The sequence below is a fragment of the Oncorhynchus masou genome, chromosome 13 (assembly GCF_036934945.1).
Source record: "Oncorhynchus masou masou isolate Uvic2021 chromosome 13, UVic_Omas_1.1, whole genome shotgun sequence".
Classification (NCBI taxonomy): domain Eukaryota; kingdom Metazoa; phylum Chordata; class Actinopteri; order Salmoniformes; family Salmonidae; genus Oncorhynchus; species Oncorhynchus masou.
Genome location: NC_088224.1, coordinates 54413333 through 54441331, shown reverse-complemented (window position 1 = coordinate 54441331; position 27999 = coordinate 54413333). Strand labels below are relative to the sequence as shown.

The window sequence follows — 27999 nt, the reverse complement described above, 5'->3', positions numbered from 1 at the left end:
GAGACACATACCGCCTGCTGCCTGCTGCCTGTCTGCCTGAGCTCCAGGCTCTGCTGTCCTCGCCGCTCCCTCCCCCCACATGCAGCTCTCCGTAAGGGGCAACGCTGACATCCCCCGACTGCCTCCACAGCTCCATTGCTCTGCGGTGCAGACGCTCGCTCTCTCCGAGTGAGTTTTTTTTCCTCTCCTCTGCTTGCTCTAGCTCTCAGGCTGAGGGATTCAGCAGATAATCAGTGTGTCGGCGAGTGAGAGTGAGCGACTGAAGCAAAGAGAGAGAGAGAGCCTGGATCAGGTGCAGGAGCCTTCCCTTCGTCTGTCTCTTTCTGTTACGCTCTCTTTCAGTCTGCCTTCAGCCTGGCACATACAGAAGGGTAGACAGGACTCATAATCCAGGAACAAGCCATCAATTCACTCTCCTTCTCTGGGACTCACCGCAAAGGAGGGAGAAGAGGAGGGAGACACTCACAGCAGGACTTTGCAGACTGACAAGTCTTGCGTTTTTATTTCTTTGCTCGCTCTGCGTCCCACCTCACCCTGCCCCTCCCCTCTATCCCACCCGCACCCCTGCTTGCTTCAGCCAACACACACACACACACACACCCAGAGAGTGTATCCAGGAGAGGACTGACAGACATACAGATAAACAGACGGACTGACAGATTGCCAGACGGACCCAGTAGGATATGGAGTCCAAAGGAAGCGGCAAGTTCACTGTGTCCAGGTGTTTGCGCCCAGGAGACACCGTCCACGCCAGTGTTGTCGTCACAATTCTGCTCGGTGAGTCCAAAAGCTGACTTTATACTGGCATTTTTCGTCTCCTCTCTCTTGCTCTATCCCTTTATCTCTCTCTCTCTCTCTCTCTCTCTCTGCACCCGTCTCCCTCCATCTACCCCTGGGGTGCCAGCCAAATCACTGCAGGTTCTGCCGAGCTTGCAGAAATGTGTCCGACGCCGGAGGACAGGGTTGCATGCTCATTTACTTGTTGCTTGTAAGGCGGGGGTTTATTTGCTTACATGGCTCATGCTTTTCTATATCGGGAGACACAGAGTCATGTGTTTTAGCCAGGTCAGGGCAGCAAGTGCTGCATCTTGCTGTTTCACTAAGAGAGTGAGTGGAGGGGATGAATTTGAGATAGCAAGGCGTAGATCCAGAGTCAATAAGAGGATGCCGGTAACAATGGATCCTGTTTAGCGCAAGTGGAATTATGGGCACTGCCAATGGTCCCTGCCAAGTCAATGAGTGTCATAATGTCCAATGTTTACATCTTTAGGGGGGAATGGAGGGAATGGTCCATGGGACCAATATTCATCTAGATGAGGCAGTGGGATGGAATTTGTCATGTGAGGAACACAGTGTAGTTGTCAAAAGACAGCCCTTTACGCTGTCTTCTCATCAGAGGAACCAGCGATGCAGATTCAACTACGCACTTCATTCTGTCACGGTACATTTACACATATCACTTAATCAGGGACATATTTAACTTATACAGCTGACGGGATGAAGTGTAAGGTCTTACTACAGTGAGGGAAGTGTATAGGAATATATGGAGGAATATCTTATTTTGGGGAAAATATATTTTGGGGAAAATATATTTTTTGGGGGAAAATATATTTAAATACATATTTTTTAAAGTCAGATAATGAGCAGGCTGGATCAATAACTACTCAAATCATAGGATATCCATTCTCATTCTCCTCAGTTTTCGTCCTGCAATCTGTTTATTATCCTTTTAACATGTTTTGTTTAGATATGTACAGACTCGTCTGACCACTTAACAATGATCCAACAACCACATGGTACCCTACATTTGTATGTCTGGGTGATATGATATATTATGATACACATTGCTCTATAGGTTTGCTTTGTAGTAGAGTACCTGACTGCTTTCAACACATAGTGCTGTAAAATGTACAGTAATACAATATAGTTACTCAAGCTTTAGACCAACTAAACCCCATGTATTTGAGAATCCACACAAGATCATATCAGTTTGTTAATGCTGATTGTTAGCACCTACTGTAATATGGACGCAATTTTTAGTGGGGCAACCCTAAGACTCCTCAGCATCTTTTGAGGTGAGTGCCTTATTGGCACTGACATCAACCCACCAATCAAATAAGAGCAAGGTCACAAGATTGCACAAAACATCTTAAAGTAATTGTTAGAATCTAAATTAGCATACGATTCTAAGGAGGCTAACACAGCAGAGAGCTACCAAGAATAAATAGGCTTTTCGTTTGCATATTTCTTTGAGATGGAATGTGACATGATATTAGATTAGATTATAGGACGTCCCTGTTAAGTAGCCTCTCTTGTCTGTGTGTATCCACGGCCAGTTTTCTCTAGATTCTCTGCCTTGTGGCTCTCCTTGGCTCTGCGTCAAGATGAAGTACAGGCTATAATACTATAATGCGACAGGTCATTTTTTTACAGCTGGGGGGGGTATATGTTCGTATATAAACCCCTAGCGTATGGTGGATGGTTTAACCTCCAACAGAAAAGATTGAGCCACCCATCAGAGACCAGGGAAGGATTTATAATGTTGTTGGCATGTTTGTGTGCCTGTATGTCCCATATAATATCATTAGATCCTATGGTCATTCTACATTGGCAGAGTGGAGAGAGAGACTACTAGACTACAGTATGAGAGACTTGTTATTTACATCAGGAGATGGATAGAAGGTCAGGGAATTAGGACATCCTAGTTGCACATCAGAATGTAGCCAAACACAAAACACAAAAACATGAGGCTTGAAGATGCACTCTCAAACTTTAGTATAATTTCAGCCAGTAGTTTTGAAAGTGGTGCTCATGAGCCAACTGTGGTCCCCGTTTTGTGTGTACTACGTCATCCAATTGTGTACTATGTCATCCATTTCATATGATACATTACGTCCTGAATTTCTTTTTAAGTTGTTTTTTTTGCAATTTGTATTAAGTTACAAATCCAATTTGTACTATATGTTACAGATTTGTTGTGCTTAAAGATATGTAACTTTTTTGGGCGACCTGACCAAATTCACAAAGAACTGTGAGATTGAAAGCAAGTCTAAGAAGTGGTAGATCTGTTCTATGTGTGCTATTCATATGCTTCCTGTTCTTAAGTTTAGTTTTTTTGTGTCTTTTACTTTCGGTTCTGTACACCAGCTTGAAACAGCTGAAACATTTTTGGAGGGGATTATTGAACAAATATTTCACAGCAGTTTAGATGGTACTTTGATTGTGTCACGACGTGACCCTTTTGGGTGTATATCGTGGCTCCTCCCCTCTCCCACTCTCTCTCCCACGTCAGGTTTTACAACGATCATAAATTCCTGGTAGAAACTCTCTTTGCTGCCATGGAATATTGAGGGGAAAGAAACCTCTGGGAGACTAAAGAGCTTCTCTGGCCAAAACTCCTAATCCACAAAATTTCAGAATTAAACAATATTTCTATTTTTGAGAATGTGGGAATGGTCCGTGGGTAATTTATGTCAAAGATGTTTTATTTTGTGACATCAGTTATTAGTTTTCTTCCTGAATGTTGTGTAAAATATATGATTCAATATGAAACTATTTGTGAGAAGATGTAATGTGATGTTGACAAGATACTTGTTTGGGTATAAAGTTTTAACTAGCCAGTGGCCACGCCCCGTGACGCCAGACATTACATTAGGCATCATGGAACAGCCCCTTCTTCTATAAAAGCAACTTCCGACAACATTTACATTAGACAGCGTGCAGCGGTGGCTACACCGCTGACAAATGGTTTAAACCTACTAGACCAGAAAAGCACGAAGCGGTGGCTACATGTTGGAATGGTTAAGAAAATGTACAAACTAAAGTCAGAGAACATCAAAACAGAGTCCCCATGTTGAAATGACTACAACACGATAGGCCATGAGACCAGAAAAGTATGGAGTGGTAGCTACATGTGAAATGGTTAAGAACTGCAACTCTACAGGACGAGGAGACCATACAGCATGTAGCGTTGGTACACGGCAAGAAATTGTGAAACTCTAAACCATTTCCACAGAAGGAGCAAATCGACTCTCTCCGGCAAATAGACAGGCGACCACAGAGAGAGACAACAAGACATACGCACGTAAATATGTCAATTGCAATTTCTTTTCGAATGAGCGGTTGTTCATATTCAAAGTATTTGCAATTTCTATGGGTGTAGTTATCAGCTATGAGTCTCCAACTCTTGAGCATTCCACACCCCCTTTCCTTTGTCTACCAAGCCGTCATATCGGTTTCGTCCACTAGGGACTTTTCCTTGGGTCATGTTTAGTACCCAATGCATAACTAATGGTGTGTTTATCATGTGTTTCTGTGATTGATTAAGTTCGTTAGTAAATAAATAATTAATCCAATTTGTATATCGCTGATTCATTATTCTATGCTAGGCTTTGTTCAGATATCCAAGGGTTTGCGACATTCAGTAATGAGACTGATGAAGTACAATTCATTAATAAGCGACTGTTTGATAATATATGAAAAAATCTGAAGAGTTGTATTTGGGAAAATGAATTCCGTGGTGCCCCGACATTCTATTCAATTAAAGTTACATGATTAGTTTAATCACGTAATGAAATTACACATAGAGAGAAATAAAAAATCACCTTTATTTATCCATGGAAGGCCAGCGATTGGTAAGCTGCTCTGACAGCTGACGCTTATAGTTAGTGAGGTAGATATAAGTCTCCAACTTCAGTGATGTTTGCAATTCATTCCAGTCATTGGCAGCAGAGAACTAGAAGGAAAGGCAGCCAAAGGAGGTGTTGGATTTGGGGATGACTAGTGAAATATACCTGCTGGAACGCGTGCTACGGGTGGGTGTTGCTATGGTGACCAGTGAGCTGAGATAAGGTGGAGCTTTACCTAGCAAAGACTTATAGATGACCTGGAGCCAGTGGGTTTGGCGATGAATATGTAGCGAGGACCAGCCAACGAGAGCATACAGGTCGCAGTGGTGGGTAGTATGTTGTGAAATAGGAAGCCAATTCTAGATTTAACTTTGGATTGGAGATGCTTAATGTGAGTCTGTAAGGAGCGTTTACAGTCGAGCCAGACACCTAGGTATTTATAGCTGTCCACATACTCTAAGTTGGAACCGTCCAGAGTAGTGATGCTAGTCAGTTGGGCAGTTGTGGGCAGTGATCAGTTGAAGAGCATGCATTTCGTTTTACTAACATTTAAGAGCAGTTGGAGGCCACGGAAGGAGTGTTGTATGGCGTTGAAGCTCATTTGGAGATGTGTTGACACAGTGTCCAAAGAAGTGCCAGATGTATACAGAATAGTGTCATCTGCTTAGTGATGGATCAAAGAATCACCCGCAGCAAGAGTGACATCATTGATATAAACAGAGAAAAGAGTCGACCCAAGAATTGAACCCTGTGGCACCCCCATAGAGACTGCCAGAGGTCCGGATAACAGGCCCCCCCGATTTTACACACTGAACTCTATATGAGAAATAGTTAGTTAATTAACCAGTCGAAGCAGTCATTAGAGAAACCAAGGCTGTTGAGTCTGCCAATAAGAATACGTTGATTGACAGAGCCTTGGCCAGGGCGATGAAGGCGACTGCACAGTACTGTCTTTTATCGATGGTGGTTATGATATCGTTTAGGACCTTGAGCGTGGCTGAGGTGCCCCCGTGACCAGCTAGGAAACCAGATTGCATAGCGGAGAAGGTACGGTGGGATACAAAATGGTTGGTGATCTGTTTGTTCACTTGACTTTCGAAGACTTTAGAAAGGCAGGGCAGGATGGATATAAGTCTGTAACAGTTTGAGTCTAGAGTGTCTCCCCCTTTTAAGACGGTTGATTTGATAATATACAGTCTTCACGTTTAATGATAGTCAACGTCACGACAACTATCTACATTCTGAATGCTTGTTTTGTCACATAAACTGAAATAATGCAAACTATTAGAATTTTTGCAACGAGGAAATGGCAATTTCGGCATATTGCACCTTTAAGATCCTGGAGTGCATCTTTACGAAGGGCTGTGCAGTCCTGATGAAAATCCAAGCCTCTTCTCATCTGTGTGTTTGTTTGCACTAGGAGTGAGAGAGCAGGGGTGAAATAGCCAACATCTTTTCTGGCATTACAAACTTTGTCTATTTTTCCTGAAAGTCTAATGGAGAAAAACAACTCTCAGCCTCAGAAAGACCAATGGGTAATTAACGTAGGGTAGAGTGGGGTAAGTTGAGCTGGTTTTACATTGGGCATCACAATGTCAAGGGAAATGTTGTATTCTTTCTAACAAATATATCTACATATAGTTCAGGATGTTGTGTGTCCCTGGGAATAATCAGAATTCATGTAAACATAACAGTTATGAAAACATACAGTTGAAGTCGGAAGTTTACATACACTTAGGTTGGAGTCATTAAAACTTGTTTTTCAACCACTCCACAAATTTCTTGTTAACAAACTATAGTTTTGGCAAATCGGTTAAGACATCTACTTTGTGCATGACACAAGTAATTTTTTCAACAGTTGTTTACAGACAGATTATTTCACGTATAATTCACTGTATCACAATTCCAGTGGGTCAGAAGTTTACATACACTAAGTTGACTGTGCCTTTAAACAGCTTGGAAAATTCCAGAAAAGTATGTCATGGCTTTAGAAGCTTCTTGACATCATTTCAGTAAACTGGACTAGTGCCTCTTTGCTTTTGACATCACGAAAAAACTCAAAGGAAATCAGCCAAGACCTCAGAATTTTTTTTTAGACCTCTACAAGTCTGGTTCATCCTTGGTAGCAATGTCCAAATGCATGAAAGTACCACGTTCATCTGTACAATAGTACTCAAGAATAACACCATGGGACCACACAGCAGTCATACAGCTCAGGAAGGAGACGTGTTCTGTCTCCTAGAGATGAACGTACTTTTGTGTGAAAAGTGCAAATCAATCCCAGAACAACAGCAAAGGACCTCCAGATGCTGGAGGAAACAGGTACAAAAGTATCTATATCCACAGTAAAATAAGTCCTTTATCGACATAACCTGAAATGCAGCTCAACAAAGAAGAAGCCACTGCTCCAAAACCGCCATAAAAAAGCCAGACTACGGTTAGGGAGTCTGCACATAGGGACAAAGATCGTACTTTTTGGAGAAATTTCCTTTGGTCTGATGAAATAAAAATAGAACTGTTTGGCCATAATGACCATTGTTTTGTTTGGAGGAAAAAGGAAACCGAAGAACACCATCCCAACAGTGATTCACGGGGTGGCACCATCATGTTGTGGGGGTGCTTTGCTGCAGGAGGGACTGGTGCACTTCACAAAATAGATGGCATCATGATGAGGGAAAATGATGTGGATATATTGAAGCAACATCGCAAGACATCAGTCAGGAAGTTAAAGCTTGGTCGCAAATGGGTCTTCCAAATGAACAATAATCCCAAGCATACTTCCAAAGTTGTGTCAAAATGGCTTAAGGACAACAAAGTCCATTTATTGGAGTGGCCATCACAAAGCCCTGATCTCAATCCTATAGAAAATGTGTGGGCAAAACAAGAAAAGCGTGTGCGAGCAAGGAGGCCTTACAAACCTGACTCACTTATACGAGCTCTGTCAGGGAAGTTTGTGGAAGGCTCCCCAAAACCTTTGACCCAAGTTAAACAATTTAAAGGCAATGCTATCAAATACTAATTGAGTGTATGTAAACTTCTGACTGACTGGGAATGTGATGAAATAATAAAAGCTGAAATAAATATTTATCTCTACTATTATTCTGACATTTCACATTGTTAAAATGAAGTGGTGACCCTAACTGACCTAAGACAGGGAATATTTACTAGGATTAAATGTCAGGAATTGTGAAAAAGTGAGTTTAAATGTATTTGGCTAAGGTGTATGTGGCTACTTTGAAGAATCTCAAATTTAAAATATATTTTGATTTGTTAACACTTTTTTGCTGACATGATTCCATATGTGTTATTTCATAGCTGTGGTGTCTTCGCTATTATTCTAAAATGTAGAACATTTGACTGGTACCATATGTATATGATGGTGTGTATTTGATTTATTTATTTTTTATTTCACCTTTATTTAACCAGGTCGGCTAGTTGAGAACAGGTTCTCATTTGCAACTGCGACCTGGCCAAGATAAAGCAAAGCAGTGCGACAAACAACAACACAGTTACACATGGAATAAACAAAACATACAGTCAATAATACAGTAGAAAAATAAGTCTATATACAATGTGAGCAAATGAGGTGAGATAAGGGAGGTAAAGGCAAAAAAGGCCATGGTGGCGAAGTAAATACAATATAAAAACTGGAATGGTATATTTGCAGTGGAATAATGTGCAAAGGAGAAATAGAAATAATGGGGTGCAAAGGAGCAAAATAAATAAATAAATACAGTTGGGGAAGGGGTAGTTGTTTGGGCTAAATTACAGATGGGCTATGTACAGGTGCAGTAATCTGTGAGCTGCTCTGACAGCTGGTGCTTAAAGCTAGTGAGGGAGATAAGTGTTTCCAGCTTCAGAGATTTTTGCAGTTCGTTCCAGTCATTGGCAGCAGAGAACTGGAAGGAAAGATGCCCAAATGAGGAATTGGCTTTGGGGGTGACCAGTGAAATATACCTACTGGAGCGTGTGCTACGAGTGGAAATTGGTGCTGCTGTATTATTGTATTGACAGTATGGAGAGTGTAGGAATGGAGAAGGTGTGCACAGCAGTAGTTATATAGGATGAGCCTTGACCAGAATACAGTATATACATTTGACGTGGGTGAAATAGTATGTAAATATTATTAAAGTGTTCAGTGTTCAATAACTATATGTAATTTAAATAGGGCAGCAGTCTCTAAGGTGCAAGGTAGAGTACCGGTTGGTAGCCGGCTTGTAACAGTGACTAAAGTTCAGGGCCGGGTACAGGGTGGATGCCAAGGGGCAAGTTGAGCCAATGGCTACCATACCCCATACAAATTATGATTATATTTTGTCAGTTTTATGCATAATATGCATGGTATTTTTGCAATATAACCTGCATATGAACTCAGGATAGTGCATTTTGTATTGGTACAGAACAGACATGCCCTGTGCATGCATATGTAAAACAAGCAGCAGTTTAGCCCCCCTTGAGGTTCATGAGAGTGCAGCCAAAGAAAGGAGAGAAGGGAAGAAGAGCATTTGAGCAGCAGCAAATGATGAAAAAATAGACTGAATGACACTGAAGGGGTACATTGACAAAACAATAAAACAAACATACCTGGACGAAAGAGTGGCTATGATAGGGTAGCAGAGGCACATAAGGTCTTATCTGATGACATGCCGTCTGAGCTTGCTAAACATATCAAGAATTTCTCAGACCAGTTTCATCGTCTATTCTACTTCGGTTTAACGTAATTTCATTGAAATGACATGGAAACAACAGTGATGGCGCTGAACGAAAAAGATGGCGCTGAAGTGGATGGCTGACGTTTTGCTCCTGACTAATTGTGCTATTTTGTTATTTTTTTTGCGTTGTTTGTAACTTATGACCGAAAATAACTTCTGGACATCAGAACAGTGATTATTCACAATGAACTGGAAGAAGCTTTTTCCTTTAACGAGTCCGACGAGAAGGATATATTGCTCTCCCGGGAACAGGCCCAAATCCCTGTCATTTGGGTGAAGAAAAGATGGAGGATTAGAGGACGCAGATCGGGCTGCCTTGTGAGAATCCGTAGGCGAGCGAGTAAACTCCCACTTCCTTCCGTTCTACTTGCTAACATTCAATCATTGGAAGAAAAAAATATGATGACCAACAATTACGATTATCCCACCAGTGGAACATTAAGAACTGCTAATATCTTATGTTTCACCGAGTCGGGGCCGAACGACGACATGGAAAATATAAAGCTGCCCAGATTTTCCATGCAGCGGCAGAGCAGAGATGCTACATCTCGTAAGACGAGGGGTGTGGGTGTGTGTGTCTTCTTGTCAATAACAGCTGGTGCGCAATGTCTAATATTAAATAAGTCTCAAGGTATTGCTCATCTGAGGTAGAGTACCTTATGATAAGCTGTAGACCACACAGTCTACCAAGCGAGTTCTCATCTATATTATTAGTAGCCATCTATTTATCACCACAGACCAATGTTGGCACTAAGACCGCACTCAACCAACTCTATAGGGCCATAAGCAAACAACAAAATGCTCATCCAGAAGTGGCGCTCTTAGTGACCAGGACCTTTAAAGCAAACAAACTTAAATCAGTTTCATAAATTTTTTACCAGCACGTGCAACCCGAGGGAAAAAAAACTCTACACCACCTTTACTCCACACACAGAGATGGATACAAACGTGGATGCTACGCTACAGGACTGTTTTGTTAGTCCAGACTGGAATATGTTCCGGGATTCATCCAATGGCATTGAAGAGTATACCACCTCAGTCACCGGCTTCATCAATAAGTGCATCGACGACGTCAGCCCCACAGTGACCGTACGTACATATCCCAACCAGAAGCCATGGATTACAGGCAACATCCACATTGAGCTAAAGGCTAGAGCTGCCGCTTTCAAGGAGCGAGACACTAATCCGGCTATGCCCTCAGACAAACCATCAAACAAGCAAAGCGTCAATACAGGATTAAGATTGAATCCTACTACACCGGCTCTTACACTCATCGGATATGGCAGGGCTTGACAACTATTACGGACTACAAAGGGAAACCCAGATGCGAGCTGCCCAGTGACACGAGCCTACCAGACGAGCAAAATGCTTTGTATGCTCGCTTTCAGGCAAGCAACACTGAAGCATGCACGAGAACATCAGCTGTTCTGGATGACTGTGTGACAACACTCTCGGTAGCTGATGTGAGCAATATCTTTAAACAGGTCAACATTCACAAAGCCACGGGGCCAGATGGATTACCAGGGTGTGTACTCAAAGCATGCACAGAACAACTGGCAAGTGTCTTCACTGACATTTTCAACCTCTCCCTGACTGTAATGCCTACCTCCTTTCTCTTCCTAGCTGCACCTGTCCTCTTAGCCCCACTATAACTAAGGGTCTGGCCTTTTTAGAGGTTCTTTGGTACGGCTTGTGATGTTGGCTTGTTAAAGTTGTTGTGAATGGAAATGGCGTTGGGAAGGGATGTGTTTGTGTGTGTGTGTGTGCGTTCGTGTCCGTGTGTCTGTGAGCGCGTGAATGCTTGCGTGTAGGTTAACAATTGTGTGTAAATGTGTGTTTGCATGTAAGTGCTGAGGCATGTGCATTTAATTATCGCTGTGTGTGACGCGGGTGTTATAGAAAGGGTGTCCTGGTTATGAGCTCGTGACGTCCTGTTGATCCACAGATTAGTCTGGACTGTGCCACGGTCATGGGGCGGGCCAGCAGCACCAGGTGTTCAACCCATACTCGTCTTAAGCTACCCTTGCTAATACCCACATCCACACCCCAATATGATGTCATAACCTCTTCAGACACACGCCACCCTTACAGGCCAAATAGTTACTACAGCCCTGCCAAAACCATAAGAATCCCCCCACACACACACACACACACACGCACAAGCACACGCACACACACACACACACACACACACAGGCAAGCAGGCAGGCAAGCACAGGTAGAGTGAGAGCGAGTGACACACAGTTTTGAATGTCATCAACCCTCACCCACATACACAGATATGTACTCCCCAGACCACACACAGACACTCAGCACTCCTCCCCTGTGTAGTGTTACTGCACCGTGCTGACGGCCTGTACATAGCAATGTGTTGTAATACTAACACCATGTGCGGGCATCGTTTGCGACATTGAAGTACATGGATTAGCGTGTAACAATAGACTCCTTGCTGTGATCCGTTGTTATAATGTTAGACCGAAACACTGCAGTGGCACTTGTTTTTGTATTGCACACCTGCTGAGGGGAGGATTTGAATTGCTGTACTAAAATCACAGGTGGTTGGGCCATTTAGCTGAACTGGAGGATTATGTATGTCAAGGTTGTGAGGGCATGTTTGACGACTTCATGAATTAAGGTACCTTGGGAGAATAAGTTAGATTGTAATTTATTTTAACTAGGACTGCATCAATGTTTTTCTTGGATATTTCCTAAAAACCAGTCCAAATTAACCAGAAAGACATTTATAGCAGTTCAATTTTCCTTTTGTATGAAGGGTACGTTCTAGTAATCGTCAAGAGGTTTCCCATGTAGGATACAAGGGAAATGAGTTATGCCTGTAAATTGAGAGCCCGAATGCAGCACATAGAAGGTATACACCGAAGGGTCACGGCTGTGGAGTTGATTGAAGGCAGATGTTTGAATGAATTCCTATCCCTGGGGTTGGTGGGCGCTTGCTATGGTGTATGGGTCTATTGTGGACTTGAATTCGTGTCTCTTCCTGTTTTGAAATAAGTTGAACAATGCCTCATGTGTGCTAACACAGTATGGCACAGTCCCATTGGAATTGGAAACCATTTCTAAAGATAACGATAAAGGATGATGCTCAACAAAAAATGCTTAGATAAATGATCTCTTTAATGGCATCCAGAACCATTATGGTCCGCGTTCAGTGTTCTATGATTAAGTTAGATCACAACTAAAGGTCGACTTTGGCAAACTCGATTGACTCTTCCCAAAGTGGCAATGCCCAAAGGGAGGGCACATATTGGGAAATTGGAGAAATCCAAATTCTGTTCTTGTTCTAATGGGAGTCTGATGTCATTATGTGGTGCTGCTGTTTCGGTTCGTTTCTTTGTTTCCTTGTCTTTCGCCAGTGTAGCTGAAGCAATGTCACCCACAGTGATCCAAGAATAATGTCCTCCACTCTGCACTGTTCTTTGGTGTGCTGTAGCTGAGGAGAGCAGTATGCCTGTAAGAGGGCCAGAGAGAGAGAGAGGCCTGCTGCACAGGCTGAGTGTACTTATTGTACTTCACTGCTCTACTCAGGCTGAGGTTGAGGCTCATTCTCAGGTCTAAGGAGTGACTCACAGGTTTCTGTCCGACTGTGTTATAAAACCGCCGGATGCGTTTCCGTATGCCTACTCCTGTAGTCACTAAGCGGAGGGCTGAAGGGACCAGCTGGAGAACCCATCGCCAGGCTAAGGCAGGGCGGCCACTAGTAAATGCACATGGAGAGGAAGATAGGGTCAGAGAAATTGAATGAGAGAGGCTTAACTTAGTGAAGAAGTAGGAACGTGAAGGGGCAAGTAGGAGAGGGGATGGAGAGACGACAGAAACAGATGCATTGTACCAGAGCTTAGTTACTTTAGGAGCTCCCATGAAAGAATGGATAAATAAAAGTTTGAGTGAAAATAGTCTTCCCCAGTGTCTGACCAAGCCTGTAGAGACACGTGGCGGGCACTCCTGCCACGAAGAAGAGGGAGACGAGGGGAGGAGAGACTAGAGGAAAAGGGAGAACCAAGGGGAGATTAATTATTTACCGACTGAGTTTTTAATGCAATGTGAAGGGATGCATAGGGCAGGGGTGAGGAGAGGAGGAACAGCTAGATAGAGATTCTGAGTGATGGTGGCTCCGAGGTCAAAGAGGCAGGAGAGGCAGAATGGTTGAGATGGAGAAGAGAGGGGAAGGGACAGGTGGAGTCCACTACTCAACTAAGAATGATGAATAGGGGATAGCGAAGTCAAAAGGAGGGCGGTGACATCTCACACGTGAGCTCCTCCTCATGTTCTTTTGAGAGTGCATCAGTCCAATGGCCACTTCCTGGGTTGTGAACAGGCAAGTTCAGATGGGGAGGTTTTTGGAGAAGGGTGTCCTTTCTCATTCCCAACTTCCTTGGAATAGAAATTACAACAGAAGTTTGAATGGAGCATCTGACAGGAAGTTCCAGGTCAGCAGTTACTTTATATCAGTGATCAGTCCCCGGACGAGAGATAAATGCCAAAAGGATGAGATTACGAATATAATCCGGCCTTGTACCCACACAAACCTCTGCCTTTGTGGCTCATTTTTGGAATATCTGATCTAACTTTAGTAACTGGTATTTCCGCTTGGTTATCGGATGTGTGTATTTGTGTGTGTGTGTCTGTGTGTGGGTGGGGAAGGGGGGGTCGAGGATAGCTGTTCTTGATTTAATCTGAGATTAGCATGAGGTATCACAGCTGTGATGCATTCACAAGGGCCACTAAGGGAATCAGGAGAGGACAGAGGGGCTGCGAGTTTGGGTTGCTAGTCTAGACATGTATCTTAGAGGACAAACAAGTAAACACCTCACAGAGATGCAGACAGGCAAGTTTAAGTATTTAGACGCACACACACACACACACACACACACACACACACACACCACATGCTTAAAAATGTGCTTAGTCATGATATGAGCACCACAGTAGACACTAGCTCTTAAACTTCAAGGCAAATAACACGTATCAGGTGTGCAGAAATATTCTTCATTCAATGGATATCACAGGGTTGTAAAACAGTCATGTAAAACTCTCAGACTACGGTAACAGCAGTGTCACCACAATTTCAAGTTGACTGCATCAACAGACTAAACAGTATGCTGAGTCATGGCTCATGGACGAGGAGTCAAGCCTTTTCTATAAAGTCCACGGGAAGCCTCTCTCTCTCTCGCTCTCTCTCTCACTCTCTCTCTTTGTCTCTGTCTCTGTGTGTGTGTGTGCGTGCGTGCCTGCGTGCGTGTGTGCGTGCCTGCGTGTGACAGAGTGATGGGAGGTGATATATTTGCCAGGCAGCAGGCAGGTAGTTGAGACTGGTGAGCAGAAAAGTGGTTCTTTAAAATCAAAACCACTGAGAGATTAGTCCTGTCCTGCCCTCCAGGGACCCACAGCACACGCACACACACGTGACTGACCGGCCGTGCTGTCCCCAACCTAGCTAGCCCAGCACTGCTGGCATCACACAGCTTATAGCTGCCTCAGAGCCCTTGAGGGCCAACATCAACAACACCACAATACCACAATATGAATTGTGTAAAGATGAGGAGTAGATGAGCAGGGAGGTTGGGACAAAGAGGAGGGAAATAGAGTGCCAATAAGAGAGAGCGAGAGAGAGAGAGAGCGAGAGAGAGAGAAACAGAATATATTGAGCCGCTGCAGCATTACTCTGCTGCATTACAGAGAGAGAGAGAGAGAGAGAGAGAGAGAGGGAGACAGAGAGAGAGAGAGTGTTTGTGTGTACTGTATGTCTATGCATGTGCATCCCTAGAAATAGGTAAGGGAGATTACCAGGGAAGGCAAACGTGAAGTAGGTTAGTTTGGGAGGTTAGTTTGTTTTGCATCCGCCAGCTTCCTCTCAGGTACCCCTCGCTCATTCTCCCTCTGCTTCCATTAGTCAGTTCCCTCTGCTGAAGTGTGATTGATGCTAGCCTCTGTCATTCTCAACCTCTGTCATTCTTAGCCACAGCGGCCCAGTAAAAATAACAATCTGCCAAGATGTGACAGTGGATTGGATGGGTATAAACTATATGCCCGGGTCCTGGGCTCGTGTGGATTCACGTGCTCTGCGGTTGTGAGGCCGTTTGGACATACTGCCAAATTCTCTAAAATGACGTTGGAGGTGGCTTATGGTAGAGAAATTAACATGAAATTATCTAAACAATAGCTCTGGTCGACGTTCCTGCAGTCAGAATGCCAATTGCAATTTCCCTCAAAACTGCACATTTTAGAGTGGCCTTTTATTGTCCCCAGCACAAGGTGCATCTGTGTAATGATCATGCTGTTTAATCAGATTCTTGATATGCCACACCTGTCAGGTGGATGGATTATCTTGGAAAAGGAGAAATGCTCACTAACAGGGATGTAAACAAATTTCTGCACAAAATTTAAGAAAAATACGCTTTCTGTGCGTATGGAATATTTCTGTGATATTTAATTTTATCTTATGAAACATGGGATCCAACAATTTACATGTTGCATATATATTTTTGTTCAGTATAGAAAATGGAAATAGATCAATGCCACTAACAAGTTGAATGCATTTTCTACAAACACAAACATACCCACCCACCACTACAGCCATCATCCTTTGACACACACACACAACCATTCACCACTGCAGCCACCTTCCTTCGACACATAAACCCCCCTCCCAGCTTCCCATCATGAAGACATCTTTTTGTGCATCATCATCACCTCTCTGTGGATCACAGAGCCATGACACCCGCTGAAATGTGAACACTCCTATCGTAATAGGCATCACTAACGATGAATTGTTCCATAATGGCACACATCCACCGGTCAGAGTGAAAATGAGCCAATCAAAGCTTCGGCTATATATAGCACCATTGACCTTGGAGCTGAAGGAGAGGCTTCATCTCAGCATAGGGAAGGAAAACTAGAGCCTTGGTGGGACTGGGCTAGTTTTGGCTGGACTAGGTGGGACTGGGCTGGGCTGGCTCCAGATGGAACCTGTGCATTGGACATTCCTCCAACCCCACCATAACTGCAGCCTTAAAGGACACCTTTATAATAGACGGGTGGGTTGTCCACTAACATAAAAATAAAAATAAACATGCTGCAAAAAAAACAGACAGGGTTGGCTTACAATCAAATGATTATTGACAACATAAACTCTTTTTCTCTCTGCATACATTCATTTTGCCCAATAAATAACTTATTTGTCTTTCAAATACATTGTCATCAGCTGTTGTGTGGTTGTGGCCAGGAGTTGAGGTCAGGAGTTATGGTCTGTAGTTGTGTTATCAGTAATTGTGCACAGTAGTTGTGGTCAGTAGCTGTGTGGTTGTGGTCAGTAGTTGGGTGATTCAGTAATTGTGTGGTCACTAGTTGTGTGGTTGTGGTCAGTGATTGTGGTCAGTAGTTTTGGTCAGAAGTTGTAGTTAGTAGTTGTGTGGTTCAGTAGCTGTAGTTGTGCTCAGTAGTGGCCAGTAGTTGTGGTCAGTAGTTTTAGTCAGTAGTTATGGTCAGTGGTGGTCAGTAGTTATGGTCAGTAGTTATGTGATTGTGGTCAGGAGTTATGGTCAGTATTTGAGGTTAGTAGTTGTGGTCAGTAGTTACGGTCTGTAGTTGTGGTCAGTTAGTTGTATTCAGTAGTTATGGTCAGTAGTGGCCAGTAGTTGTGGTCAGTAGTTGTGTGGTTGTGGTCAGTAATTGTGGTCAGTAGTTGTGGTCAATAGTTGTGTGGTTGTGGTCAGTGTCTAAACTGCAGTTGTTACGTGTGAAAACGTAACGTGCGATGAGAAGTGTCCGGGTGAAATATGAAGTGAGTGAACAGCAACAGCTTTGCTCTATCCAATCAGAGCAGAAGGATCAACGTACAGCCCACCATTCTCTTTACAGAGAGGCAAACTAGCCAGGTATTTATAGCACGGTGCACGATCCTGAGAATGAGGACGAAGCCAGTGAGCATCAGAGATCTTCACTGTATCATTGCAGGTCGCCCAGACCTGGGAAGCATTAGAAATCTTAACGCAAGCTGTTCGGTCCAAAACAGATTCACAAATCATGGGAATTTGTCATGCTATGTAGATGTTGTCTCCCTCCGAGACTCATGTTGCTAGGCAACAGTTACCTTAGCCTGCCTGTTCCCTGCTTGGCTAAAGCCAGTTTGAGAAACATGCTAGCAAACATTTGTGCTATGAAACTAAATTAATACTGCACTCTGACCCACACAACTTCTTTGCTAGATTCATAATAGTGTTGTTAGTCAAAGACAGGAAAGTTAATTTCAAAATGTGATGTAGTTGTATTGATATTTACAGCTGTTGTTGGTAAGTAATGAATCTGCTAGCTTCTGACATTACTGCATCTTTAATAAAAGCAGTCGATGGGTTACTAACTAAAAGAGCTCTACCTATTGATTGGTAGAAGCTTTTCCTGTTCTGCTTTCAGATTTCAAAATCAGAGAGTTAGAGGAAGACTTGATATGCTCTAAGTTTTGTCTGACTTGTTGGTGGAGTGGTCAAAACGGTAGTTGTTTGGAAAAAGTTGGGGAAAATGTATTAATGCAGTTACTAAAACAGCTGTATCGATAGATTGGTAACAGATCATTATTTTCCAATTTCAGATTTGAAAAGCAATTGTTGTCTGTACAAAGTGGCCGACGTAGCTGATTTGTGTCAAAAATTGCACTATAAACTGGATAGTTCGAGTCCTGAATATTGATTGGCTGACAGCCATGGTATATCAGACCGTATACCACGGGTATGACAAAACATGTATTTCTACTGCTCTAATAATAGCAATAAGGCATCTCGGGGGTTTGTGGTATATGGTCAATATACCACGGCTAAGGGCTGTATCCAGGTGTTCCGTGTTGCGTCGTGCATAAGAACAGCCCTTAGTTGTGGTATATTGGCCATACCACACCCCCTCGTAATTGTTGCATTTACAGTGAATGGAACGTTGAAAGTGATGATGTCACAATGAGGACTTTAGAATGGTGAGGAAAGCTTTTGAAAGTGGATGGAGGACAAAAGAAAAGACAAAACGTTTCGTAGCTTACAAAGTATCAAAGATATCGTAACGTTTTATACAAGCAACTCAGTCCAGACCAGTCTGCACGTTTTGAAGTTTGAATGACATTTCTAGATTAAATGGTGTAAGAGGAATAGCGTGCTAATGAAAAAATATAATGAGAAGAAAGTATGCTGATGATTTAGCGTGGGGACTCTTGCTTTGCATGCCCCATTAGCTACCTGAAACAAGCCATCTGCATTCATGCTTCTAGTCGTTGTTGCTAGCTATCTGACTGATCAGAGTAACAACAATCACAGAGCCTTTTTCATTTTTGTCGTGGCGTTGCCAACCCACTAGCCTGGTTGCAAGTCTGTTTCTGCTAACATTCCACTCCTTGCACTCTGTCTCATGTGCCATGTGTGGAGTGGAATGTTAGCAGAAAAAGACTGGTACCCAGGCTACTAACCCAGCCTTCTATTGGCAATTATCATCACATCACAGTGTGTTAACATACCGTAGTATTGGCCAAGTACAAACACATTCATTTCATTAATTACCAGCCCCTGGTAACGCAGGGGCTGGGGTAATTGGCTGATGGGATTGCTTGGTTCTCCTGATCTGATCTATTGCCATGTTGAGCAAGGCTGGTGTGACTGCAGTACTATAGTCTTCAGTCATTTACCGTCCAAACAACACACTCACGCGCACCAGGGTTGTTTACAGGCCCATACACTCAGCACACACACTCACTATCTCTTTCCCAGAATGAAATATTGAGATGGGACGAGAGGATTTAAAAATAGCCCCAGTGCAGTCCTCTCAGCGCTGACGCCAAGCCGCGTGGTGAGAATACCACCGCCCGCCGTGCTGCAGCGTACTGCACTGCATGGCCCACAGGACCAGACAGAAAACAACCCGGCCCTTTCTCTCTGTCTCTTTTTCCTCCTCCACTCTCTTATCGCTCTCTTTCTCTCCCTCTCTCTCTGTCCCTCCTCCTTCTACCCACCCACCCACACACCCATCCGTCCATTATTTCTCTCATTCTGCTTTCCCACTCTTTCACTCGCTCTCCCTTGAAAACGTACTTGAATAGGCTACTTGATTTGGATGCAGTAGAATAGAAAGGACTCAGATATTTTGGAGATCACGCCGATGCTGTGATTAGGGAGGCATGTTGACTCGTGATGGACACACACTCAAACACACAAACAAACACACAAGGGCTATATTGGCCTAGGTTGACCAGCCAGGTCACCCGTTACACAAATCAGTATTCGACGTCCGTCCATGTGTGAGGACATTGGGCGACGACGTGGAAACCGGCCGCTAGGGGCAACAGTGAGCGCTGAGGGTTTTGATTTGATTTGTTAGCGGATAGCAGTTGGGCGTAAGCATCTGCCTCAGATTCCACTTTGCAAGTTGAAATTCGGCAATAGAAAGTTATTTTTTAGATTTTTGTTTTAAGCCTTATACCGAACCTTAACCCTTAACCATTCAGAATTAATGCCTAACCTTAAGATTTCAGAGTTCATGCCTTTACTTAACCTTAAATACTTTGTTATTTGACATTTGCAACACCTTTGAATTTTGAGAAACATCGATGAACATCTAATTCTGACATGAGACTGTGAGAGCTAGTTGAGGTGTGTATGTATGTACACACCTGTGTGTACTGTGCCCCAGTGTCAGCTGGGTAAGTGATAATACTAACAGCCATCTAACAGCCAGGCCACTATAAAAATAGCTGGAGATAAGAGAGGAATGGTCATGTAGGCTACTGCTGTTGGTGAAAAACAAATGATGTCCTCGTTCTTTCTCTTCCTCGTTCTCTCTTTCTCTCTCTGTCGAGCATTTCAATTTCTGTCTTCCAGTGTGCCAAATCATTGAATCCCAAATTGTTTACTTACAAATCTAATCATATTCTCTCTCTCTCCTTCCCTCCTCCGTCCCTTCCAGGGGTATGGTGTGCTTCAGCGCTGGAGGTGTCAGTGGGGAAGGTGCCCTTCATGGAGGCGATGAACGGCAGCACGGTTCTGTTACCCTGCATCTACTCCAGCTGCATCGGCATCAAGAACCTCTACTTCAACTGGCACTACAACGACAACGGCACCATGGCGAAGGCACGGCACCGACTGACACGGTCATCTCCCTCACTAACACCCCCTCAATGAGCAACGTGACATCCCACTCCTGTCTCAACATCTCTCCCCCTCGCCCCTGTTCTCCACCTCATTGCTCCCCTCTCTCGCTTCCTCCTGTTCTCCATATCCCTCTTCCACCCCCTCCTCTTCTCCCCCCCCCCTCCCTATTCCTCTCCAGCTGTGTGAGGCGGTGATCCCTATAGAAGGTGTGGAACCACGGGTGCAGGTGTACCAGGAGCGGATAGAGTTTGTGGGCAGCAGCAAGCACAACAACATCTCCATCCTGCTGTTCAACGTGACCTTCGAGGACGAGGGCGAGTACACCTGTTTCGCCCGGAACCCCAAGGAGAAGAACCGCAACCATAGCGCCGTCTTCACCCTGTTCGTGGTGGATGAACGTAAGACACGGCACAGTCCCTGACTGCATACGACGTACCCATTGACGACATTTCCCTACTTTAGGTTTTAGGCCACCCGGTCACCAGTCTTTTTGACGTCTTCTAGTGGAAGTAGGGGCACATATCGGCTACATTTGTCATGTGTCCAAGTTCCACATTGTGTAATGGCTCAAGAATACTCTGACATCCGTTCCATGGTCAAGTGTTACGTTGCAGCACAATCTATTTATTGTCCAACCGGATGTGTTGCTTGTGGTGTGTACCCAGTATGCACTAGAATCAATTCCTTGGAGGTAAAAGCTACATGGAGATGTATCCTATCTCCTCATGAGCGGATCACTCGATCTCCCAGCGCTGTGGTTGTGAGACTGATCCACACCTCCTCTGTTCTTCCCTCCTTCTCTCTCTTCGTCGCCTGGTAAAACATGTTTGCCCGTTTGTTTTTCTTGAATGTTTTACAGATACACCAGCTCTTTGATGCATGATGTCAAAGATGTGCATCAATTGACCTCTTCATATTCTCCTAGATAGAACGGAAACCTGACTATCATTATAGGGAAACAGCTTAATACTCATCATTATTGAACCCTCTCTTCCTCTCACCATTCCTCCCTCCCTTCCACCCTCTCTCTTGTTATCCACCTCCTCTCCCCAGTGAAAGTGGTTGACAATACCGTAACCACCATCATCGTGTCTGTCGTTGGCGGAGTCATCGGGTTGATCATTGTTGTCATGGTGACAAAGACTGTGGTGCTCCTCATCCTAAAAAAGTCTGCAGAGAAGAAGTAAGTGATTCAAAGCTCAGGTGTATAAGAGATGGCAGAGTATGCAGTTAGTATGTATTATATGAGTATGTGCGGCTGCAGCCTGGGAGCAGCACAGGAGCAGCCACAGAGTGGCACCCATTGAGCTGTTTGGGAGTTAAGTGCCTTGCTCAAGGGCATCTGAGATATTAATGCCAGCAACCCTCTGGTTGCCAGCTCACCCCCTTCACATTTTTCCCGTCAGCGCTGGGATTCGAACCGACAGCTCTTCGGCTACCGTCTCCCCCCTTTGAAACTGTCATGGAACATTGGTATGCATGCCTTTATCAACATTTCTTTACTTGCCTTTAGTTCTTCACACTGACTCTGACCTTCTCTCTTTTCCTGTCTCTCTCTATTTGTGATGCGCACCTCTGCGTCATCTCTCTTTCTCTGTGTCTCTCTCTGTGTCTCTCTCTGTGTCTCTCTCTCTGTCTCTCTCTCTGTCTCTGTCTCTCTCTGTCTCTCTGTCTCTCTCTCTCTCTCTGTGTGTCTCTCTCTCTCTGTCTCTGTCTGTCTCTCTCTCTCTCTCTGTCTCTCTCTGTGTCTCTCTCTGTCTTTCTCCCTCTCCCTCTCTCTCTCTCTCCCTCTCTCTCTTCCTCTTTCTCTTTCTCTTCCTCTTCCTCTCCTATCACAGTAAAGAGTGCCTTGTGAGCTCAGGACAGGACAACACAGAAAATGGACTCAGCGCAGCCAAAGCGGACAACAAAGCCACACCAAAGGCATGAAACATGTGCACCTATGTATATGTACATATATGTTTGTACATGTATATATGTACACATGAAAATATATTGAACAGGCATAGAAAGAAAGCTATTATCAATGAACTGTTTTATCTTTATCTAATGACACATGTATAACATAAACCAATGTGAAATAGTATGTCAAATGTATATTTTAAATTGTGCTAGAGATTTTGGGGAACATGATAACTGATCAGGGCTGGATCAGACACTCCAATGACACACCCTAAAGATTGTGTATCCGATTCGGAGTTTATTGAGGTATTTATCTGAATCGCGCGAAAGCCTGCTTTCCGAACCTTTCTGGAATCAACATCAATGTCTCACCAGTTACTCATTCATGTACACTATGTAAAAACATCTGGTTGACGTTTATTGGGATGAATCTTGTCCTGGGGGCAGAGCTGAGCGGTTTCCGCTAGATTTAAGATTAAGGTTAGGCATAAGGTTAACAGTGTGGTTAAGGTTAGGGTTAAGGTTAAGGTTAGGTTTAAAACAGAGGAGGCTGCCGGGTGGAGCTAGAGGAGGATGGATTCATTGTAATGGAATGGAATGGAGTCAAACGTGGTTTCCATGTTTAATGTGTTTGACACCTTTCCATCATTCCCATTCCAGTCATTACAATGAGCCTGTCCTCCTATAGCTCCTCCCACCAGCCTCCTCTGGTTTATGATCAGATTTTTACTTTGTGGCTAAACCAGCTAGTGACCACCCTGCAGAGCCTCCTCCAGGACAAGATTTGTCCCAATAAACACACACACAGTAACTCACACACTGCCAAGTTCTACGAACTGCCATATTGTATACTCTACAACAGCACAATATATTCTGACCATCTCTGCAGCTCTTTTGATTACGAGACATATTTATGGTAGCCTACTGCCCGATAGAGATTATTTGTACTCTGCGCACCTTGTACAGGGGGCAAACAGCTTCCCTCCTTTAACCATAGTGAACCTTCACAGTCCATTTTTGACAGAAAGGCAATGCCTTGAAAGCTGATCCGGAACTAATTCCATAGAGTATCAATTGTGCCTATTCAATAGGATATACAGTAACTAAAAGATCTTCACCACTATGATGAACGACTGCTACGGTTACTAAGGCCAAGACTCTTCATTAGATCTGCGTACAGAGTACAAATAGTGTCCTTTGGACGGCAACGCAGTGGGCTGAGTCATGAGCACAATGTCACTGTGGAGGAAAGGACTGTGATACAGGAGAAGAGGAAGAAGGGAGTCATTGGAGTGTATATTAGATCCAGGCCGGAATTGGTTTGACTCATTTTTGCATTAGATGAAACACAGGTGCCTGTACTCACTTCCTGCTCCCTTCGCTTTTAGGGAGCCTTAAAACCGCCATGAAAAACACACAGAAAAAAAAGATGAAAAAAAAAAACACTGAAAATATCAAAAAGATCCAGACCTAAAGTAAAGACAATTCCCGCGTAACCCTGTAGAAATGAATGAACATTTTTGATGCTGCTTCTAACAAATAACCAATGCATTTTTCTTAGCATGTGAATGTTGTTTATATATATATATATATATATGCGACACGTCCATACCACAGGAAAGACTGCTCTCTAGTGTTCTGTCATCACCTGGCCTGCATGCATAGTGGATCTGTAGGCTACTTGCAGTTTCTTCACATCCATTTCATTCGATGCAAACCCCCATAGCACTAACATGTTAATGTGGTGACTAGCCCTATAACAGGATAATGCCCTCCATCTTCAATACTGCAAAACATTGCACCATTGACTCGGATGCCAACTACCAAGCTGGCTCATCATCGCTACCCCCTTGACCTTGTGTAGCCTACACTGTCCCGTATTCAAATCAATTGCCATATGAACCAAAAGGCCCACTACTGGTATGCATGAGTTTGAGCTGCAGAATGTAGCTACTACAAAGGTTCGTTGTCCGTAATCAAGGCGTTCCTTTATGACTCCGGCCCCTCAAGACTGAATGTCATATTGCCTCGATGGGAAACATGCAATTCTCAAAGCGAGCATCTCAAACCAGGCCAAGCCATAACTCATCTGTTTTAAATGTATTTATCTCATTTTCAAACTGTTTCTACAGCAAATGGGTTACTTGTACATGCATATTTGTTCAAATTCAGAGGTGCCACTTGAAGTGACGACCACACCTTTATACATCTAGGTGTGTGTAAAGCACCATTGTAGTTGCAGAGCTAAGACCCATACATGAATGTCCACTTCGTAGGTTTTACTCATCTGAGACGGAAATGTAGTAGGCCTCATTTTCAAACTGTTTCTAAAGCAAATGGGTTACTTGTACATGCATATTTGTTCAAATTCAGAGGTGCCACTTGAAGTGACGACCACACCTTTATACATCTAGGTGTGTGTAAAGCACCATTGTAGTTGCAGAGCTAAGACCCATACATGAATGTCCACTTCGTAGGTTTTACTCATCTGAGACGGAAATGTAGTAGGCCCCTCCATCTCCGTCTCCTCGTCCTGAGACAGTAAAATGTACAGGGCTTTAGGGAGAGAGTGGTGCTGTAGACTTCAGAAGGGTGTTCATAGCAACCTTACTTGTATAGAGTATCCTTATGGACATCCAGACTGTGGTTGATATGAGGAGTAGAGAGCGATGTGCTAGTAGACTTTGCAGGGAAGGTGATGTTTGCCCCGGTTGATTATAACCGTATTGTGTGTGGCGATAGATAGATAAGTTAGATCTGGACAACTAGTCTGTCTAGGGATAATCCCTTCTCGACCTCCCTCCTTCTATTCCCTCACCATGTTGAGGTTAGCATCTTTGGAAAGGTCTCCCTCATCACTTGACCTGCAGTACCTTTTTTTTTTATTACCAGGGGCCCCGGTGACATGGAGAGCCAGGGAATGCTTTTACACCGAGCGCTGCCATACCCACATCCATCCCATGGTTGTGATTTGAATCCTATAGGGTCATTTAGTGGATGTAGTCGTGGCACTGGACTTAACGTTTGCCATGTAATGTCTTAGCTTTAGAGAGCATAAGGTGACACACATGATATTGCGCCATCGTTCCAGCAGGTTCTTGCAGAATCACCTTGTTCACCCTTTACCGTCACTGCCGTTTCTGTATTCTACTCATACATGACCTGTGTTTAACGGAAGCAATACGACCGGCAACTTTCATGTACTGTTGTGGTGGTAAAACAGATGATGCAATAGTCAACCTATGAAACTAGATACTGGGTACGGAGGTGTGCTACCTGCTTTATGCACTGGTGTACCATTTGCTTGCATTGATGTGGTCCATGGTGGCACTCCTGTCCATTGTATTACCCCATTGAAAACCAGTGACACACAGAGACACACACACACTCTCTCTCTATTGGTTCCATGTAGTCAGTGAACCATTACTCCTTTGACATTGGGGAAAAGCACACAAAGCCTGCCTCTGGGAGAAAAGCAATACTATTCAGTTGATTCTTGTCTGTCAGTGTCTTTGTATAATCAAGCCCTCCGTTGAGGTATTCGGAAGGATCATGTCGATGAAGAAAATTATTCATAAGGCTAGTTATTGTATCCGTATCTTGTTTGCAGATTCATTGTCCCTTCTGTAACTTTAATCAGATCTGACAAAGTACAAAAATACCATTAGTATTTCTTGTGTGTTACGAAGTACAGAGTTGTCCTTCACTGTTCACTGCTTCAGTATCTTTAGTAGAACAGTATCTGTTCAAGCCCCTCAGTATGAACAGTTCCACAAGCTCTGAGCTCAACTAGCCAAGTCAGAACTGAGATCAACCAGCTCTGAGCTCGACTACCCTTGTCTGAACTGAGATCAACCAGCTCTGAGCTCAACTAGTCATTTCTGAACTGAGATCAACCAGCTCTGAGCTCGACTAGCCATGTCTGAGCTGAGATCCACAAGCTCTGAGCTCAACTGGCCATGTCTGAGCTGAGATCCACAAGCTCTGAGCCTGATTGTGCACGTCTAAGCTGCGGGGCGCAGCAGTGAGCATGCCCAGTGTAGTGATCCTCTAGAGGCAGTCGCATAGCCGCAGTGATGCATTGTGGGCCACATGTTATGATGGACGAAAAGCTGCAATCAGCTCAAGCCTGCGTCGCCGCGGCAGATCCACACGACTCACCCTGTGAACCAACGTCTCAGGCAACACAGACTAACAGCATGGCTGGTAGTATTACTTACAGCACAGTATTATTAGGCACCATTTGATACAATCTTATCACACTTGCACAACCATGAAATGAAACAAATGTCACGTGTCTGTTGGTTTTGATACCTTGTGCACATTACGACAGTACACATAAATGCAGCAAGCCTTCAATGATGATTCACTGTTTTACGACTACAGCAAAAACCGGGAAAATGATACAGAGCTATATCTCACGTTCAGTGTTATCAAAATACTTCTATAGCATGGGAAATCCAATTAACGCTAATACATGCCATGAATTCTCTGCAGCTCAAACAAGAATACTCCAATTTGCTAATAATGCATTGTACATTGCCACAAGGTATATGTGTTCAATATAAAGATCTACAAAGAAAGTCGGGACATAAATATATCCAGTCCTAACATTGTCTGCTTCTTATATACTAGATGTATTAATCATCTGATTTGATACTAATATGGGTTTCCTATGGCCCACTGCCAGAGCAACTCCTACTCACACTGCCAAGCCAAGAGTTTGTGAAGTCTGCTCTCTGCTTCCCACATTCCAGTGCAGAGAACACCTCCTGCTCCAACCTGCAGTATACTGCACAGTACAGTGCAGGTCCTCTGGCCAAACTGCATTTTAAAACTCCTTTTCTAAGTTTTAGCCCATCAAGGCCAAGCAAACAAATAAGCAACATAAAGTTGTATCTATTTTCATCCTTAACACAATGGGTGTGCATTTGTAGCCAACTGAAGCTACCCACAGCACAATCTACTCTATAGTCTAATATATAGGAATTTACTCTGAACTCATAAGGTAGCCAGGTTACTGCCTGTTAGGATCACTACACACACACAGGTTTACACAGTTTTCACCCATGATCCTCTACTCCACAGAGCTGTTTAGGGTTCTGAGGAGGGGCTGTTTTCGCTTCCTCACTGGCCTCACCCACAGGTGTAGGGTCGAAGTCCCGAGACGGCCAGGCTCGAATTGACTCAAGTGGCAGTATCATCCTGATGTCGAAGTACAGCGCATTTGCTCTTTGTTATTGGGGTTTAACGAGTGCTGTACTTCCACAATGTCTTGCTAAATTGTAACGACCACTGTCAAGCCCAAGCTGAGCATGAGGGCTAATGTGGCTCGTGCAGAGGAAAACAGCTCGCCCTCTCACCCACCAAAACACACACCCGCTTACTGTGAGGCAGTCACTGACTGACCTGACTCAACCCCCTCAGTCTCAAGAGGTGTTGCTTCCTTTAAGAACTATAAAGTGAATGTGCAACACCCCCCTCCTACTCCTGTTTCTGTAATAGTGTCTAACGTCCTCCCCTCATTTACTATGCACCCCAATTGTTTTTTTCCTCTGGAATTGTAGAGAAGAAAAAAAAGCATATATACAGGAAATAAAGGTTTGCATAAAAGGAGTC

At 43.8% G+C, this 27999-nt stretch overlaps 1 protein-coding gene across 2 annotated transcripts; it reads left to right on the top strand.

Moving 5' to 3' along the window:
- The first annotated feature begins 4 nt into the window (after positions 1–4).
- LOC135552598 (sodium channel subunit beta-4-like) lies at positions 5–27997 on the top strand. 2 transcript variants are annotated; one of them, XM_064984313.1, is made up of 6 exons: positions 5–777; positions 20294–20457; positions 20657–20876; positions 21532–21661; positions 21885–21951; positions 22317–22392. In XM_064984313.1, the coding sequence occupies exons 1-5, from the start codon at positions 684–686 to the stop codon at positions 21931–21933; spliced, it is 657 nt and encodes a 218-aa protein (XP_064840385.1). In that variant the 5' UTR covers positions 5–683; the 3' UTR covers positions 21934–21951; positions 22317–22392. The 2 variants fall into 2 exon arrangements, with proteins under 2 accessions (XP_064840385.1, XP_064840384.1); XM_064984312.1 differs by lacking the exon at positions 21885–21951 and having other exon boundaries at positions 22317–27997.
- The last annotated feature ends 2 nt before the right edge of the window (positions 27998–27999 follow it).

Bases quoted from the DNA above. Each gene is read 5' to 3' on its own strand.
- LOC135552598 (XM_064984312.1), top strand. From the start codon at position 684: ATGGAGTCCAAAGGAAGCGGCAAGTTCACTGTGTCCAGGTGTTTGCGC. The intron at 20,458-20,656 runs GCACGGCACCGA...ATTCCTCTCCAG, and splicing joins ACAACGGCACCATGGCGAAG to CTGTGTGAGGCGGTGATCCC. The intron at 21,662-22,316 runs GTAAGTGATTCA...CTCCTATCACAG, and splicing joins AAAAAGTCTGCAGAGAAGAA to TAAAGAGTGCCTTGTGAGCT.